This window comes from Naumovozyma dairenensis, chromosome 4 (assembly GCF_000227115.2).
Source record: "Naumovozyma dairenensis CBS 421 chromosome 4, complete genome".
In the NCBI taxonomy this organism is placed as follows: Eukaryota; Fungi; Ascomycota; class Saccharomycetes; order Saccharomycetales; family Saccharomycetaceae; genus Naumovozyma; species Naumovozyma dairenensis.
In genome coordinates this window covers 322,532-343,725 of record NC_016482.1, presented here as the reverse complement: position 1 = coordinate 343,725, position 21,194 = coordinate 322,532, and the positions used below count along the sequence as shown (strand labels likewise).

Sequence of the window (21,194 nt, the reverse complement as noted above, 5' to 3'; positions counted from 1 at the left end):
ATCAGGGGTTTTACATTCTGTAGGGGGATATCATTCGGCTAGAAGGTACTTTGACCTGAAATTCTAATAAGAAACATTTTTATTGTTTCCATTATTTAATTTTCTTCTTCGATTGCAGTAATATTTCAGAAAAATGAATTAATATACATATCATCTAGTCTTTATGAACTTTTATAAGATGGAAGCAAAGTACTTCTCACAAATAAGTAGTAAAATAAATAGATTCTTTTCCTCTAAGATTCATTGTATTAGCTTGGGAAGTTAATACGTATATTAAATCATGGCGTATAACACGATGTGATGTCATGCGCTGTTAAATTTTATAATTATATAAGGGAGGATTTTTCTTCCATATACATTTCACACATTTTATCTTACTCTCACTTATAAGAGGGAGAGGAGCAGACTGTCCCCACAGGGACATATCTGGTAAATATATATCATTTCCAAACACGTGTACTGCCTTTACGCTTCGTTTATCAACATATTATATTTTCTTTTTGTAGTTCGCAATGTAATAAAGAACAATAGTATATTCTACGAAGCTAAAAATTCAATGTAACTCTATGTTCTCATTGTATATGTTTTAATGACATTAGTTTTTCTATTATTCTTTCTTGACATATTCCCGTACGTAGACAATTTGAGAAAAATTTCCAAAAGTGTACATCAATCGGCTTTACATATTAGCGAGACACTTTCCTAACACCTAATTAACCCTTGTTTGACCTTTCATCCAATTCTGTCTTTATGATAATAGGTTCCATGCCAACGGTACCGCTCCTTCATTTTTTTACATGTACCCCTTGGAAAAGTTTTGACCCTAAGTCTTTCATCGCTTCATTAAGATGGCCCCCTTTTCGGGAAAAAAATTGAATTGAGTACATTTTTTCCATCCCCACGACAATTTCTGGGGCGCCTTCCTTTTTGAAAACCAATGTTACAGAGTTCAATCAACATTCTTTGAATGGAAATTAGGATAAGCCAACAATATTTTAGGGCTATAATCTAAAAAATGTAAGTTATTCTTATATGTTGGATAAATTAATAGACGTTGGCGTGAAAGTCAACTAAAAGGAATTGTAGAATTGTTGATCTTTACTGGAGCCGTTTTATGTTATCATAAGTCTTCTTACCGTGATTTTTTTCTTGAACAGAGTCCTAAAATCTAGTTAGTTGATAAGAAGCTTCATTTCATAACAGAAGAATATATGTATATGAACAAAAATTCTTGTCTTATATAAATTACTTGGTATACGACTAAGAACTCTTTTAGAGTTTAAGATCTTTATGATTTGTTTTAAACATGCCGAAAGGCAAATAACTATTGTTTATGTTAAAAGCTTTCCTGTCTCATTTTCTGTAGTCCCTGTTCAGTTACGGTTAAAATAACGGTACTGTATATCTTAAGATTTTCCATGCCACAATAATTGCGTGCGGAAACAATGGGATCCAGTTGACTAAGTTAATCGAATCTGCTTTGAGCGCAATCAAAAAGAGTCAAAAGTACAAACTCTGATAATATAAATGTAGAAATTCATTAGGTTTGAAAGTAATGAGTATATTAATTATTAAAAGTCACTAAATATCAATTCTAATTTATAAAATTCACAGAAAGGTTACAATACAAGAAACAGAGAAAAAGTACAACCGAAGAAGAAACGGTGATCTACAAAAACCAAACAAAAATGAATATCAAAAATAACAAGCATTAAACAACGGAAAGTTGTGAGTTGGGAAGTTCAGAAGAAGAAATGAGCACATGATACAAGTTTCTTCAGAAACGAATGTTGGACATTCCTGTAACACTGTTGACAATATGCATATGATTATGTACAACTTTCCTTTTCCTTCTTGAAGTAAAATTCCCGTTTCTTATCGATATTGACGAATCAGTAGACGCAGAAACCAATGTTCTACCATTAGTCGAGACAGTACTAGCACGTGAACCAATGGACATTTCACTAAATCTTCGTAGAGGTAGCATAGTATGAGGATTCGTAGAGATTGGAGGATAATTAATAGAAGCCAGAGTAGTGGCCGTACTTAATGGCTTAGGTGTACTTGGTGGGTTGGATTCAGGAATTTTACTATTGGAACTATTGAATACTTGTTTTTCATCAAAAGAATCTTCATTTAAGATAAACATAGCTTTATTCTCACGATGGGTATGATCGGCATTCATAGCGGGAAAGTTATTATTATCATCCAATTTAGAAAACATTGAATCGTTTTCATTATTATTTTCAGAGTAATCAAGCTTTAATTCATCCTTGATTTTGGGAGTTGTACAGGATGAAAAACCGTCAATGTTATCAACGCATGTTTCAATTGATTTATACCAAGGGTCATTCACTAAATCCTCCATAGTATAACGTGTTTCGGGGTTTGGATCAGCTAATCTCCACGCTACACGAGAAGCAGCTGTATTTTTGAAATTCTTGGCTAATGTGTATTCAGCACCTGGACCAGCTTTGTAACAGCCTTTCTGTCTAAATGTTGAATTTTGATGGCGTATGAAGTTTTCATAAGATGTAACGTATTTCCTAAACTTTGCATCTTTATTACAAGAATTGAGAAAAGGTATGATGTTATTAACCATCGTAATTAAAATGATTCCTAAACTGTAGCTATCTAATTTTAAAGGATCGTATGGTATTTGCAGTGACTCTGGATATTTTTTCTTTGCGTCATACATCATAACTTCAGGTGAAGCATATGGAGCTGAACCAATCATACCTGCACATTTCTTAACGGGGCTAGAAAAATCCAATGGTTTAATATGATACCAATCTGAAATCCCAAAATCAGTAATCTTACAAATACCATCTTGCGTCAATAAAACGTTTTCAGGTTTTAAATCACGGTGTGCAACACCTTGTTCATGCATAAATTTAACTCCTTCAACGATTTGTTTGAAAAGACAATATTTCTCACTCAATGGAACGTTCCTCCAACCTGTTTTTTGAATCAAATTGAATAGATCTTTGGAACAAAGTTCCATGATGAACCCCCAACCTCTTGTTGTATAGGTAGTGGTTGCTATTTTCAATAAATAAAAAGTATTAACGATATGAATATTCTTCGATGAGCTTAAATGTTTACTAATGATGAATTCCTTTGAGCAACGTTTATAAAATCTTTCTGGTGTTTCATCATAAACCATATTTAATTTTTTCAATGCGTATATTTCCTTCTTTTTAAAAGTGGAAACAACTTTACAAACGTCACTTGATCCACCAGATCCAATTAATTTATAATCTTTATCTAATGTAAAATTACCAGTTAGTTGAATACTTGTTTGTTTCATGTGGGTTGGTAAGAAATCATTTGGATTTCCAAGTGGTGATGGTAATATTCTAATTTTTTTATCACCATCTTGCATATAAAAACTTAAGTCTTCTTGTTTCTTCCCACTAATAATTGATGATTGTTGTGTAATGTTTTTGGAAGTGTTTCCTATGGTACTATTGGTAAGAGATGCTGTGGCAGCATACGGATTATGTGCCATACGTTGACTCTTCAAAGAGGATTGGCATGAAGATGTAAACGATAGTTTCTTAGGTAATGATTGTAAAGCATCGACATTATAATTTGAACTCTTTGCATTTGAACTTAATGACGAAATAGAACTTGAAGTGGCGGATTTATTACCGGCCGATTTTTCTTTTGAAACGAAGGGATTAGAACTTTGAGCGATCAAGTCAGCGACTGCCTTTGAGGGTTTAACGATTGTATGTGTTGATGATTGTTTCGAAGTTTTTGAACCACTCTTCTTTCCATTGAAAAAATTAATTTTTGATTTATTATTGTCGCTCTTGGTAGAAGTTTGAGAATCTGAGCTACCATCTGAATTTGAAGTTAATATTTTTTTACCAAATACTTTGAAAGCTTTCAAAGAGGTATTTTTCGATTTGATATTATTCTTGGAGTCTGAAGACGTCATAACAGAAAATTCAATTAGTAAAGGCGTCGTTTGTCAGCTTCCACAGATAGCGATAAGAAATTTTCGATGGGTATTTTTTGGAAATAGTGGCTCAATCACTTGAAGGTTGTCTAACCTTGCTTCCTCTGAAGATTTTCAAAAAAGATGTTTAAACTTAGTTTTCTTATAATATCGGAGCCATGAAATACATGTAATTAACGGAAGCAATGCTAATTGTATGATGCTAACCAGCTGAAAGTGATGAATTGGAATGAGAGAAGAGTTTAGTGTGGTGAGATCGATAAGAAATCTTCAGTGTGTGGATCTTAAATAATACTCTTTTTCCAATACGGTTGGGATTGATGGCTTTTGATAATGGATAGGATGATGATATTCACAACGACGTGACCAACCCACGTTGAGATATTAATTTGTCTGACTGAGCCTGATCCATATGATTGCCGCCAATGGAGTTGGGCCCATATGCACACATAAAAGAGAGGAAAAAAAGCCTTATAGCAAATGGAGACTTCTCCATTTAAAGTAACAAATATGTTTAGCACGTTTCCCGGCAATTTTTATTTTTTTGATTGCGATAGTAACCGCGGCATCTCGGCCCACCGCCGCTGCCGCTGTTGCCCCCACCAAGATAACGAGTGAAGGAGATGGGTGTCCCCCAATAAATAAGCGATGGGGAAAGAAGTCCGGTTGTCTTACATAATAATATACAATAGAGTAGAATAGAGTACTATAGAAATCATATGGTGGCGGCGAATAGGATTGGTGTACTAGTTTTAGAGAAAACCCTTTCTTTCAAATAAATGGTAGTATTACGATAATATACCATCCTTTGTCGGTTCTTTCTATGCGTCACTATAAGTTATTATTATCTGCATTATATCAGATATTCCATTTAATATGGTTTTATTTGAACTACGTCTGTGTCAAAACTCTGACAGCCAACTATGCACAAATGATTCCCTGCGAAAAAGTACATGCCTGTACTTACGTCATGCAATACCGGAGTAATATATACCGTACTTGTTAAGAATATGTAAGAAATATTTATTTAGATAACTTGCAGAGTACGCATAGTAGCTAATACACCTCCTTTTAGCTATGGTTTTAAATCGATAGTAATGTCCGAAATTATATTTACATGAGGGAGAGTCTACTACCAATTTCATCGGATGTCTCGCCGGTAGGTAAAGCACCATCCCTATCGGTCTGGAACTTATTATAGATATCACGTAATTTTCTTAGTTCTGAAAGAGAGATACTGGGTTTTGTCTCCTGACAAGCGTCTAATAAATCAGCCAACGTTATCAACACATTAGGACTACTCTTCTTAATTGGATTGGAATTACTTTCTTGATCGGTTCCTTTTTCCTTGGATAACCGACCTTGTAATTCACCATTAATTTCATCAAGTATATCTTTATTCGCGAGCGTCACGTTTTCGTTGATTAGATTAAAAATCAGATTAATATGCCCTGCGTTCTTGTTCATACGTTTTTTCATTTGCGAAGGTTCCGACTCCTGGGACAAGTACCTATGAACAGCTTTTAAATATGCATTGTAACACAACCCCTGTAAATCAGCACCCGAATATCCCACTGTTGCTTGTACAACTGCTTTCAAATCCGTATCATTTTTTAATTTAAGTTCGTTGTTACTTGTTTCATCACCCGTTATCGAACACATAATATCATATCTATCTTCTTCATTCGGAATATTACATAAGACACTTTTATCTAATCTTCCAGGTCTTAATAATGCAGGATCAATCAAATCGGGTCGACTGGTTGCGGCTAGTATATAAACTCCCTCTAATCCTTCTGCTCCGTCCATCTGTGTTAATAATTGATTAACTACTCTATCAGTAACACCCGTTGAATCATGTCCTCTCTTAGGCGCTATAGAATCAAACTCATCGAAAAATAAAATACATGGCTGCACAGATTGTGCCCTTTCAAATAACTCTCTAACATTTTGTTCACTTGCACCAATATACTTATTCAATATTTCAGGGCCTTTCACGGATATGAAATTTAATCCGCACTGTTGAGCGATGGCACTAGCTAGTAATGTTTTACCACAACCTGGATATCCATATAATAAGATACCGGATCTTAATCTTAAGGGACATCTCTTGAAAATGGGTGAATATTTCGTGGGCCATTCTAAAGTCTCTAATAGTAATCTTTTAACATTTTTTAATCCTCCAATATCTGACCATCTAACACCAGTATCCTTAGTTAAACTAACATTTTGTAATGAAGATGGCACAAAGACTTTAAGACATTTTATAAACGCATTGTTAGTAATTAATAAGTCAGTCGATGATTCATTATTATTTCTACTTGAAATCTGGACCTCGTAGAACAACTTATCAATCAGTTTTTCTATATCTAATATAGAGTAACCTTCTATCTCCAACGACATATCATTAAGGTTTAAATCAGTATGTAAACTCATATTAAAATCTTCTCCCATCGATTCGTTTCGAAGTTTAAACAAGTGTTCCAATAAAAGTAATCGTTTCTCCCTATTTGGTGGTAATAAAGTCCATGTCTTACCTATGAAATGTTTGTCAAAAAACAACGTGTTTATTGCTTTCTTGTCTTTGACGCCAAAAATTACACGAATTGCTTCCGGACGTTTATTCGAAATATTGTCAACAATATTAATTAAATTAGCAGTTAGTTTTGACGATATCGAATTATTATTATTGATCTTCCCCTGTTGTTGTTCATCAGTCAGAGACTCCGTAAATAAATAGTCTGCATTGTCTAGTATTAGTATAGATGGATAATGCCAATACAGTGACGATATACATTCATTTAACATTGTCTTCATATTATCGAAACTAAAAACATCGGTAATGGTTTCGCAGTCGATATATTTAACATAATATGGATACGGTGAACTAGAAAGAGTTTTCCAGATATTCAAAAGTAACGATGTTTTCCCTGAACCTTGGCGGCCTTCAACTATAATACCGGGCGATGGTAAAATAGGTATCGTTAAATATTTTACTATTTCATCAATTGTATTATCCATACCAACTATTTTAGGCACTTTGAGGTTTGTCAATTCTTTTCGGAAAGTGGGCGGAGGTTGTACTTTCTTATAGTTCTCATTCAACAGGATCCATGAATTAGAAGTTATTGGTTCATTGGAGAAATCAAAAAATGTACTGGTACCTTTAGATAAATTCAATTCAATCAGAAGTTTGTATTCCCAAAATATAGTTCGTTTGCCTAACGTTGAGGCCTTCAATCTTTCCATTAAAAATTTGGTATTTCTCGCAATGGATTCAGGATTCGGTTTCGCTGATAAATTACTACTAAAGATAGGATAAATATTAATTCTTTTCTCATTCATAAATGTATGCTTTTGTACAATTGTCCTATTCTTAACAAATTGAACTTTAAGTTTCACACCATTTTGTGGGGTTAGCGATAAGATAGACCATAGTGAATCTGATAACAATATATGATCTTTCATAATCGTATGTTTCCTTTTCTCAAATCTCTTAATTTTCACAATAATTTTCTTATTGAAGGACATAGGCTTTTCATTTCTGTCATCATGAAAATCAAGTTTTTTCTGCTTTTCTTTCGTTTTCATTATTTCTAATTTATTATGTAACACAGAAACAAAAGCGTACTTGCAATCGAGAATTTTGTCGTCATTCTGATCTATCCATACCACTATATCATCTTCTAGCGCACAATCATCTTGTATATTCCATTGAAGTGATCTCAATATTTTTTGTTTGATGATGATATCGTGTTCTCCATCATTGTTAATCATACTTTGCTTTTTAAATTGTTGATTTCTAATTTCATTTTCCTTCGGTTCAACAATAATCATTGTTCCAGCTGATATTTTTCCAACATCTAGATTCTCAGGAGATATTTTCTTCACTTGAAATTTAGCAACGATATCACCTACATAACATATAATGACACTATTAAGCGTCATGACTCTGGTCTGGTATATTATTTGATCTTGCAAAAAAGGCACATTATTTTCAATAATTTCCCAATCATCACTCGTACATGGTTCTATAAGAGCTTCTTCAATAATTTGGTTTTCATCCAACTTTCTTATTATAATGTCGATGAACTCATCTTCTTGTAAATTGTAAGTTTTCGCAACAATATTATTAATTTCAATGGAGTTGGATGATTGCGACGTAAAACCATCCCAACCTAAATATATCTTCTTTTGTTGAATATCGGTATCACTTCTACCTGATCCAGGCTCCAAACAGACATTAAAGCATTGAATTGGTAAGTTCGTTAAATCTAAGGTATCACATATTGCCGGTGGCAACCGTACAAAGTTTCCTCTAATATTTGGCGAGCAATGTATTTGCAATTGTACAAATTGTAAACTTGTCATTGTTATCGAGGCTGGTTTTTATTTGATTCTATAGGTCATTTAGTACCAATTGCCAGTCCATTCCCTTCTTTACCCTACGTCTATATAACTGTGCCTTGTCATTTCTTATTAGGATTCCAGTTAAAACGGTTTAATAAACAACTCACGTTATAATACTTCTTAGCGCCGACGCCCGCTTGTATTTGTAGATTCTCAACTTCAAGAGTATCAAAAGGAGACAGATGTAAGGTTACAGTAAACATTCTACAGGAACAATAAGGAAGGACTTTACTGGGCTATATATTCACTAGGGAAGGTGACTAATATGGCCATTCAATTTATTCTATGCTTTAATAAACAAGGTGTCGTACGGTTATTGAGATGGTATGATATGTGTGCCTGTAATGGCAATGGTAGTGGTGGAAGTAGCAGTAACAACAACGATGAGTTATTGCCACAAGATTTGATTGCCCAAATATATAGACTAATATCTGCGAGGGATCATAAGCATCAAAGTAATTTCGTCGAATTTTCTGAACGAACAAAACTTGTCTACAGGCGATATGCAGGACTATATTTTGTCATGGGTATTGATTTACAGGATGAAGAGCCAATTTATTTGTCACATATCCATCTAGTCGTCGAAGTATTGGATGCATTTTTTGGTAATGTTTGTGAACTGGATATTGTTTTCAACTTCTATAAGACATACATGGTCTTAGACGAGGTGTTTCTCGGTGGTGAAATACAAGAAGTATCGAAAGATATGTTACTTGAAAAGTTAGGTACATTAGATAGATTAGCATAAAATCTCATATTTATTCATTTTAATACACGATGCATCTCATGAATGGAACATATTTACAATATAGAGATCTATATATTATATAGAGTATATGGTTAGAAATACGAGAATGTATCACTATGGCAATTCTCATTCAAGACGACCGGTTGAACAAACGACCAAATCTCCTCTTCAACTTGAATGATTGATTTATTCGTAACATTAACAATTTTCAAAGTCTCTGACTCTTTGTCTATTGAATCTAATTCGGAAAATACTTTAATAAACTGATTTTTCACTTCTTTTTGGAATTGAACATTTTCATATCGTTCTTCACCAAATCCCTTTTTATCATCGTTATCATTATCGTTCGTTAAAAAGATAGTTAAATCTGGTTTCAACAGACCTTTATCTGGTTGCAAGCACCATTTTAAATCCATTCCTGGTATGTTCTTAGCTGCAGAATAGGCAATACCGGAATAAACATAACGATCCAAGATGACAATTTTTCCTTCTAAAAGTAATTGTTTAATGGAATCAGCAACTTCCCATCTATTAGCAGAGAATAATAAATGGACAGCCTGGTCAGGTAGATGGAATTCTTTATCGGTTAAATAGTTATCAATTAATTTTCCGATTGGTGTGGTTCTATCTGGGAATTTAATTAATTTTGCATCTTGTGAAGATAGTTTTTTCAGCAAGAGTGTTGTTTGAGTTGTTTTACCAGTTCTATCTAGACCTTCAACTAGGATCAACTTACCCCTACCCATTTGTTAAGATTCTTAATCAACATATTGCTGATTCTCCATAATTGATTTATTGACGTCTTCGAGGTTTTATATGAATGGTATCTTTTTCTTTAATAGTAACTGACAATATCAGGATGAAATAAAGTATATGAGCTGAAAAAAAGGGAAAACTATTCAAATGAGTACCTAATTTCCAAAAACATGAATATAACTCTCGGTAGCCAAGTTGGTTTAAGGCGCAAGACTGTAATTTATTGACACGAAATCTTGAGATCGGGCGTTCGACTCGCCCCCGGGAGATAATTTTTTCCTTGTTGTATTTTGGAAAAATGAATTTTTTTTGCCGCCGAGCCTTTTTTTCCTTTGCTATTTGTTTATTGAGAGAATTCATCACGCTATTGATAACTTGTAGTACAACGCACAGAATTATTGTTATTATCATGATATTATATTATTATACTAGTATTATTATAATTCTTATTTGTTAAGTATTTGTATAAAGATGAATTTTACTTCTTGAAAAATAAGTTAGTAAATAAATAAATAAATAGATGCCCTCGTTTCTTTGATTTTGTTATTTCTTAGCTAGAATAAAAGGAAATTGATTGATTATTCTATGCAATGTTGTTTCCGTCTCCGTTGTATATTTAGTGTTGTTGGTTCATAAAGTTAAATGCATTGGTGGTAGTGTTATTGATATTCATCATAGCTGGATAAGGATCCATATTCATTGCGGTAGAAACTGAAGAAGAAGGTGAACAATAACTACTTGCGTCTACATCCACCTCCATTTCTGATTCTTCTGGAGTTACATCGTAGAGACTATATTGTGATGATAATTGTAATGGCTCGTTCCCATCCATTTTCGTATTGGTGGATGGAGAGGATATGTCTTGGAAGTACCCTTTGATCATATAATCTTCTATTTCTGAATATGGAGAATCGTGTATGTTATCATTGTATTGGTGTGTACAGATCGATGGTGTAGGTGGCCTCTGCTGCGATGATATCAAGGTATTTTTATATTGATATTGATGCCCACTTTGGTGATAACTGTGTTGCTGTTCCTGTATTAGAGATGGATTGTGAATGTAGATGAGGTTGGGTATGGGAATGAGGCTGTCTTATCAACATTAGTAACATTCCTGATATTACTAAACTGCTGTGATGAGACTTCTCGTCTAACTCTCTTAACACAGCTCTGCTTGAATGTATCCAACTCAAAATGCTGGACACTTCTTTTCATGGTATTATTGCTATTAGTATTGTTAAACGCGGTAGTCTCACAGTTATAATGTGACAGCATTTCCGATGATCTCTACTGTGTTGTCTTTGAATATATGAAAAGTTGCAAAACAATTTGCTTTGGTATCTAATTGCTGTATATAATAAAAATACAACAACTATTAACGTACTGATGTGTTTTTACTGGCACTTCAAATTGATGATTGAAGTAACAATGGCGTTTTAAGTATATTTGTTTATTCTCGACCTTATATGTCTTCTTACTGAAATTTTGAATGCCACTTTTTTTTTCCACGAAGAAAAGAAAAGAGCCGCGAAAATTCGTAACTAATGATGTAGAAATGAAAATATAGCCGTGGTTGTATTCAAGGATACATTTGCCCAATGGTTCCCTGTATTTCCTAATTGGGTCTTCCCAAATCAAAACAAGGAACAAAAAAAGAAAAACATGGTAGAAAACGGCAATAGGCGATCTGCACAGCGCCCCATTGGGAATCCTGCATTTTTCCCAATGTACAGGAAGTTCTCGAGGACGAGGGGTTCCTCTACATACGTAAATTATATAATATTATTAAAGTTTTCTACGTAATAGGTTAGTTCCGAACCAATCTTAGCATATTCATCTCATCTCAATCATTGTTCGAACCCCTCGAGGCTTAGACCATACAACCCAGTTCGACTGTGTTTGTTATATTGGTTCATATAAAACCTATAATAGCCAATTTTATCAACACTGTTATTGGCCATCTCTTTTAAGAAAACAATAAGCCAATTTCAGTTGTTTATAACAGCAAGAAAAAAAACAAGGATAAAAAAAACTCATTGAAAGAGAAAGGAATAGAAGATCAAATACAACGTAGAAAAAAAATGCGAAGATCGTTATCCATCACATTAAGACTTTTAGGTCTATTATTTTTTGCAGGAAATACATTGCTTCTAATATTAATCATCATATCTGGGACAACAAGGCATTATCCTGTAGATAGATTTTATTGGGTTCAAGGTGATACAAGTGGGATACCCAATGCTCCAAATCTAACCAGGTGGACATACTGGGGTGCATGTGAGAGATTGGATGGCGTTACACATTGTAGTGGGAACTTAGCGCCTGCTTATCCGATTTCTCCCGTCGATAATTTTAATACAAAGGTCAATGTTCCAAGTAAGTTCATTTCAAATAGAGACGCATTTTATTACTTAACAAGATTTTCATTTTGTTTCTTTTGGATTGCTCTTGCCTTTATCGGAATTACATTTATACTGTACATTTTTTCGTGGTGTTCATCGATCATGTTAAAGATTATCTTCATATTAATGATATTTGGTTTCATATTCAATATTACATCTGTCGTATTACAAACAGCCGCTTCAGTAATGGCAAGAAATGCTTTCCATGATGCAGACAGAAGTGCCTCAGTGGGGGCTTCCTTAATGGGGATAGCGTGGGCAAGTGTTACTTTATGTTTTCTAGAATTAGGACTAACGACCTATTGGTTCACAACTAATGAATACAATGCCACCTTTAGTTCGACACCTCATCTAGAACATCGTCACAATAAACATCGTGGATTTTTCCATCGTAAAAAGGATCCAATGGTGGACCGAACTTTGAATTCTCCGATTCCGACTTCAACTGCAGCAGATCCTTATGCGTTCACACCGAATCCTAATATTAATGCTACAATTACAAATAATAATGCTTCTTCATTTGTTCCTCCACCACAAGAAACCACACACAAAGGTATTAATTTTTTCAAAATTAGAAGAACTCAACACCTGAATGACGATGATTCTTTGTAACCGAAAACAAAATAGGATGCATCTACAAAAGTTTGTATTTTAATTTTTCACATAAAAAATTAAAAAAAGAAGGAGCCAAAGGCAATTTATTCCAATAATCATATTTTAGACTTTCATCAAAGCCCATATACCCTTAAAACGATACCTCATATTTTAATTTTTTAATATATCTTCAAATTTCATTTATTCTATAAGAAAAACTAATCTATTTTTTTTCAATTTACAGTTGCTCGAAAAGATACAGGCAAAGCACAAATCTTATAATATCTATAATATAATTTGTATGTATTTTACAGATAGAGGGACCCTAATAGCAAATAAAACTTTCAAAATTTCATATTTATATAGTGTTTGGATAATTGTTTCTTCCCCCCACGTCTCGCCTGTGTCGGACAGTCTGGGGCATATTGTCCGAACAAGAAACGCTTCTAAGTTCGGTCCATTGTCTGCCGAATAAGCAAACGTTGAAAAATCTTCCAGAAACTTGTCACCTTCACTCGAAACAACAGTGTCTCTTTTTTTTGTCAACTACTCTGTCTTTGTCTCTGTCTCTTCTTGTCAGGGTTAACATGATGCTAAGGATTAATTCTGGATTATCTGGAACAACGTTAATCCATTTTTGTCTCATAATATCCGGCTATTCGTTCCATAAACTATACTGTTCATTGTAGTGCAACAACAACTGGATCGAGATCAGAAAGTTTGATAGCAAGGGTTAATACCAAGGGCAAAGGTCAAAACTAGCATAGCACATCATAATCAAAGGCTTTGTTTACGCTAAGTGCACCTTTTATGCAGACATTACGAACGTTCAACCTTACCCGATAGACTCATTTTCTCCCTAATACAATACGTAGTAAAGGATCATCCACTTCATAAAGATACTCAGAGAAATATTAGCTAATATATTCAAAATGGATTATAATAAGAGATCATCTGTATCGACAGTCCCCAATACAGGTCCCATAAGAGTCGGGTTTATTGGCTTGTCCTCGTTCAAAGGTTGGGCAATCAAGACACACTATCCTGCAATTCTACAATTATCATCACAATTCCAAATAACAGCTCTTTATAATCCTGATATCGGTACAGCATTATCCACTATACGAACTTTGAAATTGAGTAACGCTACTGCATATTCTACTTTAGAATCATTTGCATCTTCAGCTAATGTTGATATGATTGTCTTAAGTATACAAGTTTCTAAAAACTTTGAAACATTAATCCCATTACTAGAGTATTCGAAGACGAACCCAAATTTAAAATATTTATTTGTGGAATGGGCATTAGCATGTTCTGTACAAGAAGCTGAAACAATTTATAAGATGGCTGCTGAAAGAGGCTTACAAACAATCATATCATTACAAGGTAGAAAATCACCATATATTTTACGCGCTAAAGAATTAATTCATGAAGGTTATATTGGTGATATTAATTCCATTGAGATTGCAGGCAATGGTGGTTGGTATGGTTATGAAAGATTACAAAAATCTCCATCATATATTTATGAGCTGGGGAAAGGTGTTGATTTAGTCACAACAGCGTTCGGTCATACTATTGATCTTTTACAATATATGACAGGATCATATTTTTCAAGAATCAATTCAATGGTTTTCAATAATATACCAGAACAAGATGTTATAGATGAACATGGGAATAGGACGGGTCAAAGAGTTTCAAAGACTGTTCCAGATCATCTTTTATTCCAAGGAACTTTATTAAACGGGAATGTACCTGTTTCATGTAGTTTTAAAGGTGGGAAACCGACAAAGAAATTTACTAAAAATTTAGTTATTGATATTCATGGAACGAAAGGTGATTTGAAATTAGAAGGTGATGCCGGATTTGCAGAAATGTCCAACCTTGTATTATATTATAGTGGTATAAGGGCCAATGATTATCCTGTAACCAATAATAATAACAGTAATGGCAATGACTCTACTAATAATAACAATAATGGACCTAATGGGTACGACGCAGGTAAAGAAATAATGGAAGTTTATCATTTAAGAAATTATAATGCAGTAAATGGTAATATTTTCCGACTTTATCAATCGATTGCAGATTTCCATTTTAATACAAAACAAATACCTCATTTACCAACTCAATTCATTATGCAAGGATTTGAATTTGAAGGATTCCCAACTTTAATGGACGCTCTGATTCTTCACCGACTAGTAGATAACGTTTATAGAAGTAATATATTAGGATCCACTTTAGATGTATCCAGTATATGTCGATATCCATAATAATATATTATTATTACACAAAACATGCATTAATGACTTTTCCACTAAGAAATTAAAAACAATAAAAATTTCTTAATTACTTTTTCAATATCCGACCTTAATCTGTAACCATCATAATGAAGCAATGAAAAAAACGACAAATTTATGAAACGACTAAATATAACGGGAAACACCCTCCTTGTACTAATATAATTCTAATATAAACAAGAATATATAACAATAAAAGAATGTATAATAGAGCTTAATGAATTGTAATATATTTGGCAATCCAGTTACACAAGTCTATCTTAACACCAAAATGACAAACCAGATTATCACAAACGCGTCAACTTTCTAAAGTGTTTCAAACCTTAAATACCTACTGGTCTAGTCATTATATATATATATATATATATATAATATTGTAAACTGAGGAGATCTTCCCTTTTTCTAAGGGTGCCTATCATAGCAACAGGATATGTAAACATGAGAACAGAATGCTAAAGCCGATATTCAGGAATAGTAGCAATGTTAATGTTTTGAGAATAAGAAAGTCTCTCCACACGAAATACTCGATAATAAGTGTTCCAACAATAATTCAAACAAAAGAAGTTAAGGACTATGAACGAGATATTAATGAATGTAAACTATGTGATAAGGAGAATAAATTAGAAAGTTGTCTTCCTGCTAATGCAAAGGGTTTTGGTTTAATCCCTGCTTATAATCGTCATGTTTTGTTGATTTCTCCTATAGGTGTTTCTGGTTTTCAATGGTGTAGTAATTTGAAAATGGATGGATTAAGTTGGCCATTTAATGTCATTAAACAATTACAAGATTCGTTTAGATTCGAGAATGAAGGGAATGATATTTTAATAAATGCTATTTCTTTACAAAATCATACGTGGGGAGAATTGAAATTGAGTAAGAATGAAAATATTTGTCATGTATTGGTATTGCCTGATTATAAAATTTATAAGATTAAGAAAGATAAAGTTGAAGTAGATAAATTTATCCAATTTTTGAAATGCAAACCAAATGATAATATGCCAGTATTATGGAAGAATTACGAAGAATGTTTAAAGGATTGGATATTTATATGTGGTCATCAACAACGTGATGAACGTTGTGGTATTATCGGACATGAATTGGTCCCCTTATTTGAGAAATACTATGGGGATAAGAAAAATATTGCAATAATTTCCCATATTGGGGGTCATAAATATGCAGGAAATGTTATATATTATAACCAAATCAAAAATGATGATAAGAATAAGGAACTTGCGGATTGTTTATGGTTTGGTAAGGTGTTGCCGCCCAATTTAAAAACTTTATGTGATAGTCTCGAAAATAAAAAGATAATAAAGGAATTATATAGAGGTGGAGTTTCCATGCAAAAATAATATATATTATTAATATTCTTACAGGAGGAAGTTGTAAGATATCCGCAACTTGTAAATATTTATCTTTACGAATAGAAAGAATGACTGCGATACCGCTTCTTTTTTTACTGTCTATAAGTAATTAGTTCTAATTTCGTTAATATATTTAATAATGTCATTTGCATTTAAATTTTTCTTACCAATTGATTTTGTTAATTTATCCTTTTCAATAGACTTATATGTTGAAAAAGTTTCACATAAATCACCATCAATGACATTCCTAACAGGAGTATAATAACCTCTATATTTCGAATGATCTCTACCAACAATTGAATACATGATGAATTCATCATCAGTACCCTTATTTTTCTTCTTAATTTCCCTTTCTGCATCATTATCGTTTGTTATTTCGTCATCTTCGTTGTGATCATTTAATATTGTATCAACATTAGATAATTTTTTTTCAATTTGTTTCAATATGATGATTTGAGATTTAGATAATAATGGGATTAGACATCCAATTGAACCTTGTAAAGTAGTATAGATAATAGTTGGTCTATCTGACCAATTTATATTTTCAATTAAATGGAAATTCAATATTATATCATTAATGAAAAAATGATTCAATAGTTTCAATTTGAATGGGACGTCATATATGTTACTTTTGTTAATTTGTGTTGATTTAGTTATATTTCTGTTTAAAAGTTCTTGGAATGATAACGACGACGACGATGATGATGATGCGGAAGCATTTGCAATGGATTGGGCATTTAAAACTTTCCTTTCATTTTCCCTTGATAATCTTAATGTCCAAACATTACCGAATTTATCACCTCCAATGACAGTTGATTTATCTAAAAAAAGTAAAGAAGTGACATGCCTTTTGGTAATATCATCAGCTAATGGGATGAATGAGTTTGTTAATGAATCAAACTGGAAGAACGTTACTGATTCATTCAATTCGCCAACGGCAATTCTTTCATTATTCCATTGAGTTATTTTAACAATCTTCTTAATAGATAATTTTTTGGAAATTATAGTTATCGATTTTTTTAATAATTGTTTTTTACCCAAATTTAATAGTATTAGATTATTTAAGGATGATAATAAGATCATTTGATTAAATTCAACCATTGTATAAATATGGTCACTTATTAATGTTTCATGTAATGATTCCAATTTAAAATTTGAGAATAATTTCCGTTTTGCTTTAGATTCTGATCCTGCATGGAACGTTAATTTAAAAGTTAATAGTTTCATATCGTTTGTTGCAAGAATTAAATGATTTATTGTTGAAGAAAACTTAGTAATGATAGCACTAAGACATTTAATGTTTGATAATATATGGTAGTACGTATTTTCTACAACATTTGCATTTTTTAGGAATGATTTTGTTGTGGTATTGAAAATTGATATACGACAATTTGATGAGTTTGCAATTGAATTTTCTATGATGATTTGTGCATGGGATTCATTCAATGATAAAATTGCTTTATTTCTATAATTTATTTTAGTGATTCCAGTAATTTCGTCTTCATCTTCGTCTTCATCTTCTTCATCGCTATTACTGTCATTTTCATTTTCAGCGTTGTCGTCATCTTCTTGTTTATGATCAAACACATTTGGCATTATGAATTCATTTAAATTAAACCAGTTATTGTTATCTTTAAAAATGAAATCATTCATAGTTCCAATTATTAAATTACCTGAAGATGATAGTGCACAACAACCATTTATTGGGATTGATTCGGTTTTAAAAGAGGTAATTTTGATTAGACTTTGGTTTGTATTAGCGAATTGAATTGGTCTAATGTATAATAATGAATCATATTCGTATGATATCCATGAATTCTTTAAAGAATGAATAATGACACAATTATATGTTTTTTGAGAAGATCGCTTTTTTATTATTGTTTCATTTATCTTACCATTGTTATCACTATCTTCGTCGCTATCTTCCTCATCTTCATCTTCATCTTCATTGTCAGATTTTTGTAATAAATTCAATGATGATAAAGAGGAAAGATTAATCTGGTTTGGACCTAAATATTTCAATTTAACATCAAAGATTTGACCATTTAATGGGTTAATTTTAGAATTCATATAAACACCATTTGTTAATGTAACATGTAAATTGATTTGCTTATTACTATTATTATAATTATTTGAAATTAATTTTAAATCATTTATTGGAGCCATTGTATTTTGTAATGAAACAACTTCCAAGAATTCATCTTGATTATTTCTCTTTAATGATAATATATTAATTGTTGAATTATCAAGAGCGATAGCCAAATAATCACTATAATGGGAAGAGGAGGAAGAAGAAGAAGAAGAAGATGAAGATGATGATGAGTTTATTAAATCAATGGATTTAATGAAATTTGAGAAATTCGGATTATTTTGATATTCAATTAATGAATCCTGGTTATTTGTATAGTTAATATTATTATTATTATTAGTAGTAGTAGTAGTATCATACAATTGGAAATAAATGATTTCATTATTTGATAATGCTAATATTAACTGTGAATTTGTTGCAATGGAATGTATTATATGAATACCAGCTGGTGGATACCAAACAGATTTTTCAACGAAATTATAATCATCATTTTTTTCCTCAATAGAGAATGTAATTTGTTTAAATTGATTTTTACAAACTTGAATGATTAAATTTCCTAATTTTTTAATTAAAAGAGTGCAATCATTTTTCATTATGAATGGATTTGTATGTTTGAATGATAAATTTTCCATCGAATCGGGTTTAATTTTTAGAATTATCATAGAATTATTAAAGGCTAAGAATAATATATCATGATAATGAGAGACTGTTTTTGGATGTAAAGATAATGACCATAAATTTTTCACATTTGGGGGTAAATTTGAATTAATTATATCAATGAAATTAATTGAATTAGTTAAATTAAATAATTTTGAATTCATAGAATTTATCCATAAATCTATGTTAGTATTATTTTGAGAATGTGAGTATGATGATGAAATGATTGGGTTTAAATTTTTTTGAATATTATTATTATTATTATTTGAAGAAGGTATTATTAAATTATTCAACTTATAAAAATTGTCTTCTTCACTGTTATGGATTGATTCTGTGGTGTTAATGTTTTCAAATTGTAATAAATAATTGTTATTAAATTCATTATTAACAAATAATAGACCATTTTTAAAGATATTTAAAGATTGAGCCATTGGAATGGAATCGAAATATGATAATTTAAAATTATTTTTCAATGAATTAAAATTCAATTTGAAAAGGTCACCATTATTTGATTGTAATAATATTAAATATGAATTATCATTATCTTTTGAATTTAATTTTTGAATGATACCATTTATTATAGTAGTTGGATAATTTTTCTTCAATGAAAGGTTGTTATTATTTGGTATATCCAATTTAATATTATAATGATTATTTAAATCTTTAATTAATATATAATCATTGAAACCTAATAATACTAAAGGTGATGGCAATGGGGTATCAACTTTTGTATTATTATTCTTGTTTGTTGTTGTTATAAGATCATTTGGTAAAGAGCACAAGAAATTAATATTCTTATCTGATAATTTCAATTGATTTTTCTTAATGATTAGATTTAAATTTAAATCAATCATATAAAAGATTAAGAAGAAATCATTTGTAATGGTATCTATTTCAATGGATGCAAAGAATGGGTTTTCTTTATGATGATAATGATGAGATGAAACTATGTTCGAGATATTATTATTCTTATTATAACAATTAATTAAAATCATTGTAATGAAATTAGATTTAATGATTTCTAATGGAGAGGAATCCATTATTTGTAAAGATGAGTCATTTTTTGAATAAGTTAAATTGAAGATCAATTTATTTTTTTCCAATGCAGACAATATAATTGTTAAAGAATCATCATTAATTTCTAAGAATTGAATGGGTGATAATCTTCTTATACCAGATCTTGTGAATTGATAATTAAGTATAGTTTTTATGTTATAATTGTTGTTATTATTATTATTATTTTGTAATGACAATTTGATGATTGAGAAATCTCCATTATCAGTGGTGATGACGATAAATGAACAATTCGATTCCTTTGGAGTTAAAGATTTACAATTAATTATTTTAAATTGGAATTCAATGGATTGAAAAAATTTGTTTAGATGGCCATTGGATACATCATAAAATTCTAAATGGTTCTCAGTGGCTAAACACAATTGTAGTGGTAATTTTGTTGATGATTTGCTATCGTATGCATGTTCTGAATGGATATTTACGAAATGGCCTATAGTGGAATGAGTATAGTTTGATTTTGATTGTAGAGTCAGATGGTATAATGTTAGTTCTTGTTCATGTTCATGTTCATGTTGTTGAGCTTCAGTGTTCATTATAGTACAGACAAATGTAGATTGTAGGCGTAGTTTGTAGAAGTAGATTGTAGATTGTAGATTGTAGATGTGGGTGGAGACAGAAGTATATATCAGATTTGCCACCGAGGGTTGGTTTGCAGCTGAGCTGAGTTGTATACGTAAGTGACGTATACTATGTATGGGACGTGGATGTGTAAGCAGCACACATATTGAATGTGATATTATATAATATTAAACTGTATTCTTATTATTATAATAACTTACGTACTGCTTTATTTAACTTCTCTGACAAATCTTCGTGGGGGTTACCCTCTTGTCTTGTCT

The 21,194-nt window shown here is 31.7% G+C and overlaps 8 protein-coding genes and 1 non-coding gene across 9 annotated transcripts; 5 read left to right on the top strand and 4 right to left on the bottom strand.

Moving 5' to 3' along the window:
* Positions 1-1,777: 1,777 nt before the first annotated feature.
* Positions 1,778-3,946, bottom strand: PTK1 (putative serine/threonine protein kinase PTK1; the record flags this gene model as incomplete). Its single annotated transcript, XM_003669654.1, has 1 exon — positions 1,778-3,946. One exon carries the CDS (start codon positions 3,944-3,946, stop codon positions 1,778-1,780), a length of 2,169 nt encoding a protein of 722 aa, XP_003669702.1.
* A 1,134-nt stretch (positions 3,947-5,080) lies between these two features.
* PEX1 (AAA family ATPase peroxin 1) lies at positions 5,081-8,338 on the bottom strand (the record flags this gene model as incomplete). Its single annotated transcript, XM_003669653.1, has 1 exon — positions 5,081-8,338. The coding sequence occupies one exon, from the start codon at positions 8,336-8,338 to the stop codon at positions 5,081-5,083; it is 3,258 nt and encodes a 1,085-aa protein (XP_003669701.1).
* Positions 8,339-8,642: 304 nt separating this feature from the next.
* APS2 (Aps2p) lies at positions 8,643-9,125 on the top strand (the record flags this gene model as incomplete). Its single annotated transcript, XM_003669652.1, has 1 exon — positions 8,643-9,125. The coding sequence occupies one exon, from the start codon at positions 8,643-8,645 to the stop codon at positions 9,123-9,125; it is 483 nt and encodes a 160-aa protein (XP_003669700.1).
* A 92-nt stretch (positions 9,126-9,217) lies between these two features.
* CDC8 (bifunctional thymidylate/uridylate kinase) lies at positions 9,218-9,871 on the bottom strand (the record flags this gene model as incomplete). The annotated part of the gene is made up of 1 exon (XM_003669651.1): positions 9,218-9,871. One exon carries the CDS (start codon positions 9,869-9,871, stop codon positions 9,218-9,220), a length of 654 nt encoding a protein of 217 aa, XP_003669699.1.
* Positions 9,872-10,100: 229 nt separating this feature from the next.
* On the top strand, positions 10,101-10,150 carry NDAI0Dtrna4Y. The gene is given in 2 exon segments: positions 10,101-10,150; positions 10,114-10,150. It is a non-coding gene; the product is annotated as a tRNA-Tyr (tRNA).
* Positions 10,151-11,962: 1,812 nt separating this feature from the next.
* Positions 11,963-12,895, top strand: SUR7 (Sur7p; the record flags this gene model as incomplete). The annotated part of the gene is made up of 1 exon (XM_003669650.1): positions 11,963-12,895. One exon carries the CDS (start codon positions 11,963-11,965, stop codon positions 12,893-12,895), a length of 933 nt encoding a protein of 310 aa, XP_003669698.1.
* A 914-nt stretch (positions 12,896-13,809) lies between these two features.
* Positions 13,810-15,144, top strand: GAL80 (transcription regulator GAL80; the record flags this gene model as incomplete). The annotated part of the gene is made up of 1 exon (XM_003669649.1): positions 13,810-15,144. One exon carries the CDS (start codon positions 13,810-13,812, stop codon positions 15,142-15,144), a length of 1,335 nt encoding a protein of 444 aa, XP_003669697.1.
* Positions 15,145-15,620: 476 nt separating this feature from the next.
* Positions 15,621-16,523, top strand: AIM32 (Aim32p; the record flags this gene model as incomplete). Its single annotated transcript, XM_003669648.1, has 1 exon — positions 15,621-16,523. One exon carries the CDS (start codon positions 15,621-15,623, stop codon positions 16,521-16,523), a length of 903 nt encoding a protein of 300 aa, XP_003669696.1.
* A 111-nt stretch (positions 16,524-16,634) lies between these two features.
* Positions 16,635-20,888, bottom strand: RSE1 (U2 snRNP complex subunit RSE1; the record flags this gene model as incomplete). Its single annotated transcript, XM_003669647.1, has 1 exon — positions 16,635-20,888. One exon carries the CDS (start codon positions 20,886-20,888, stop codon positions 16,635-16,637), a length of 4,254 nt encoding a protein of 1,417 aa, XP_003669695.1.
* Between the last annotated feature and the right edge of the window lie 306 nt (positions 20,889-21,194).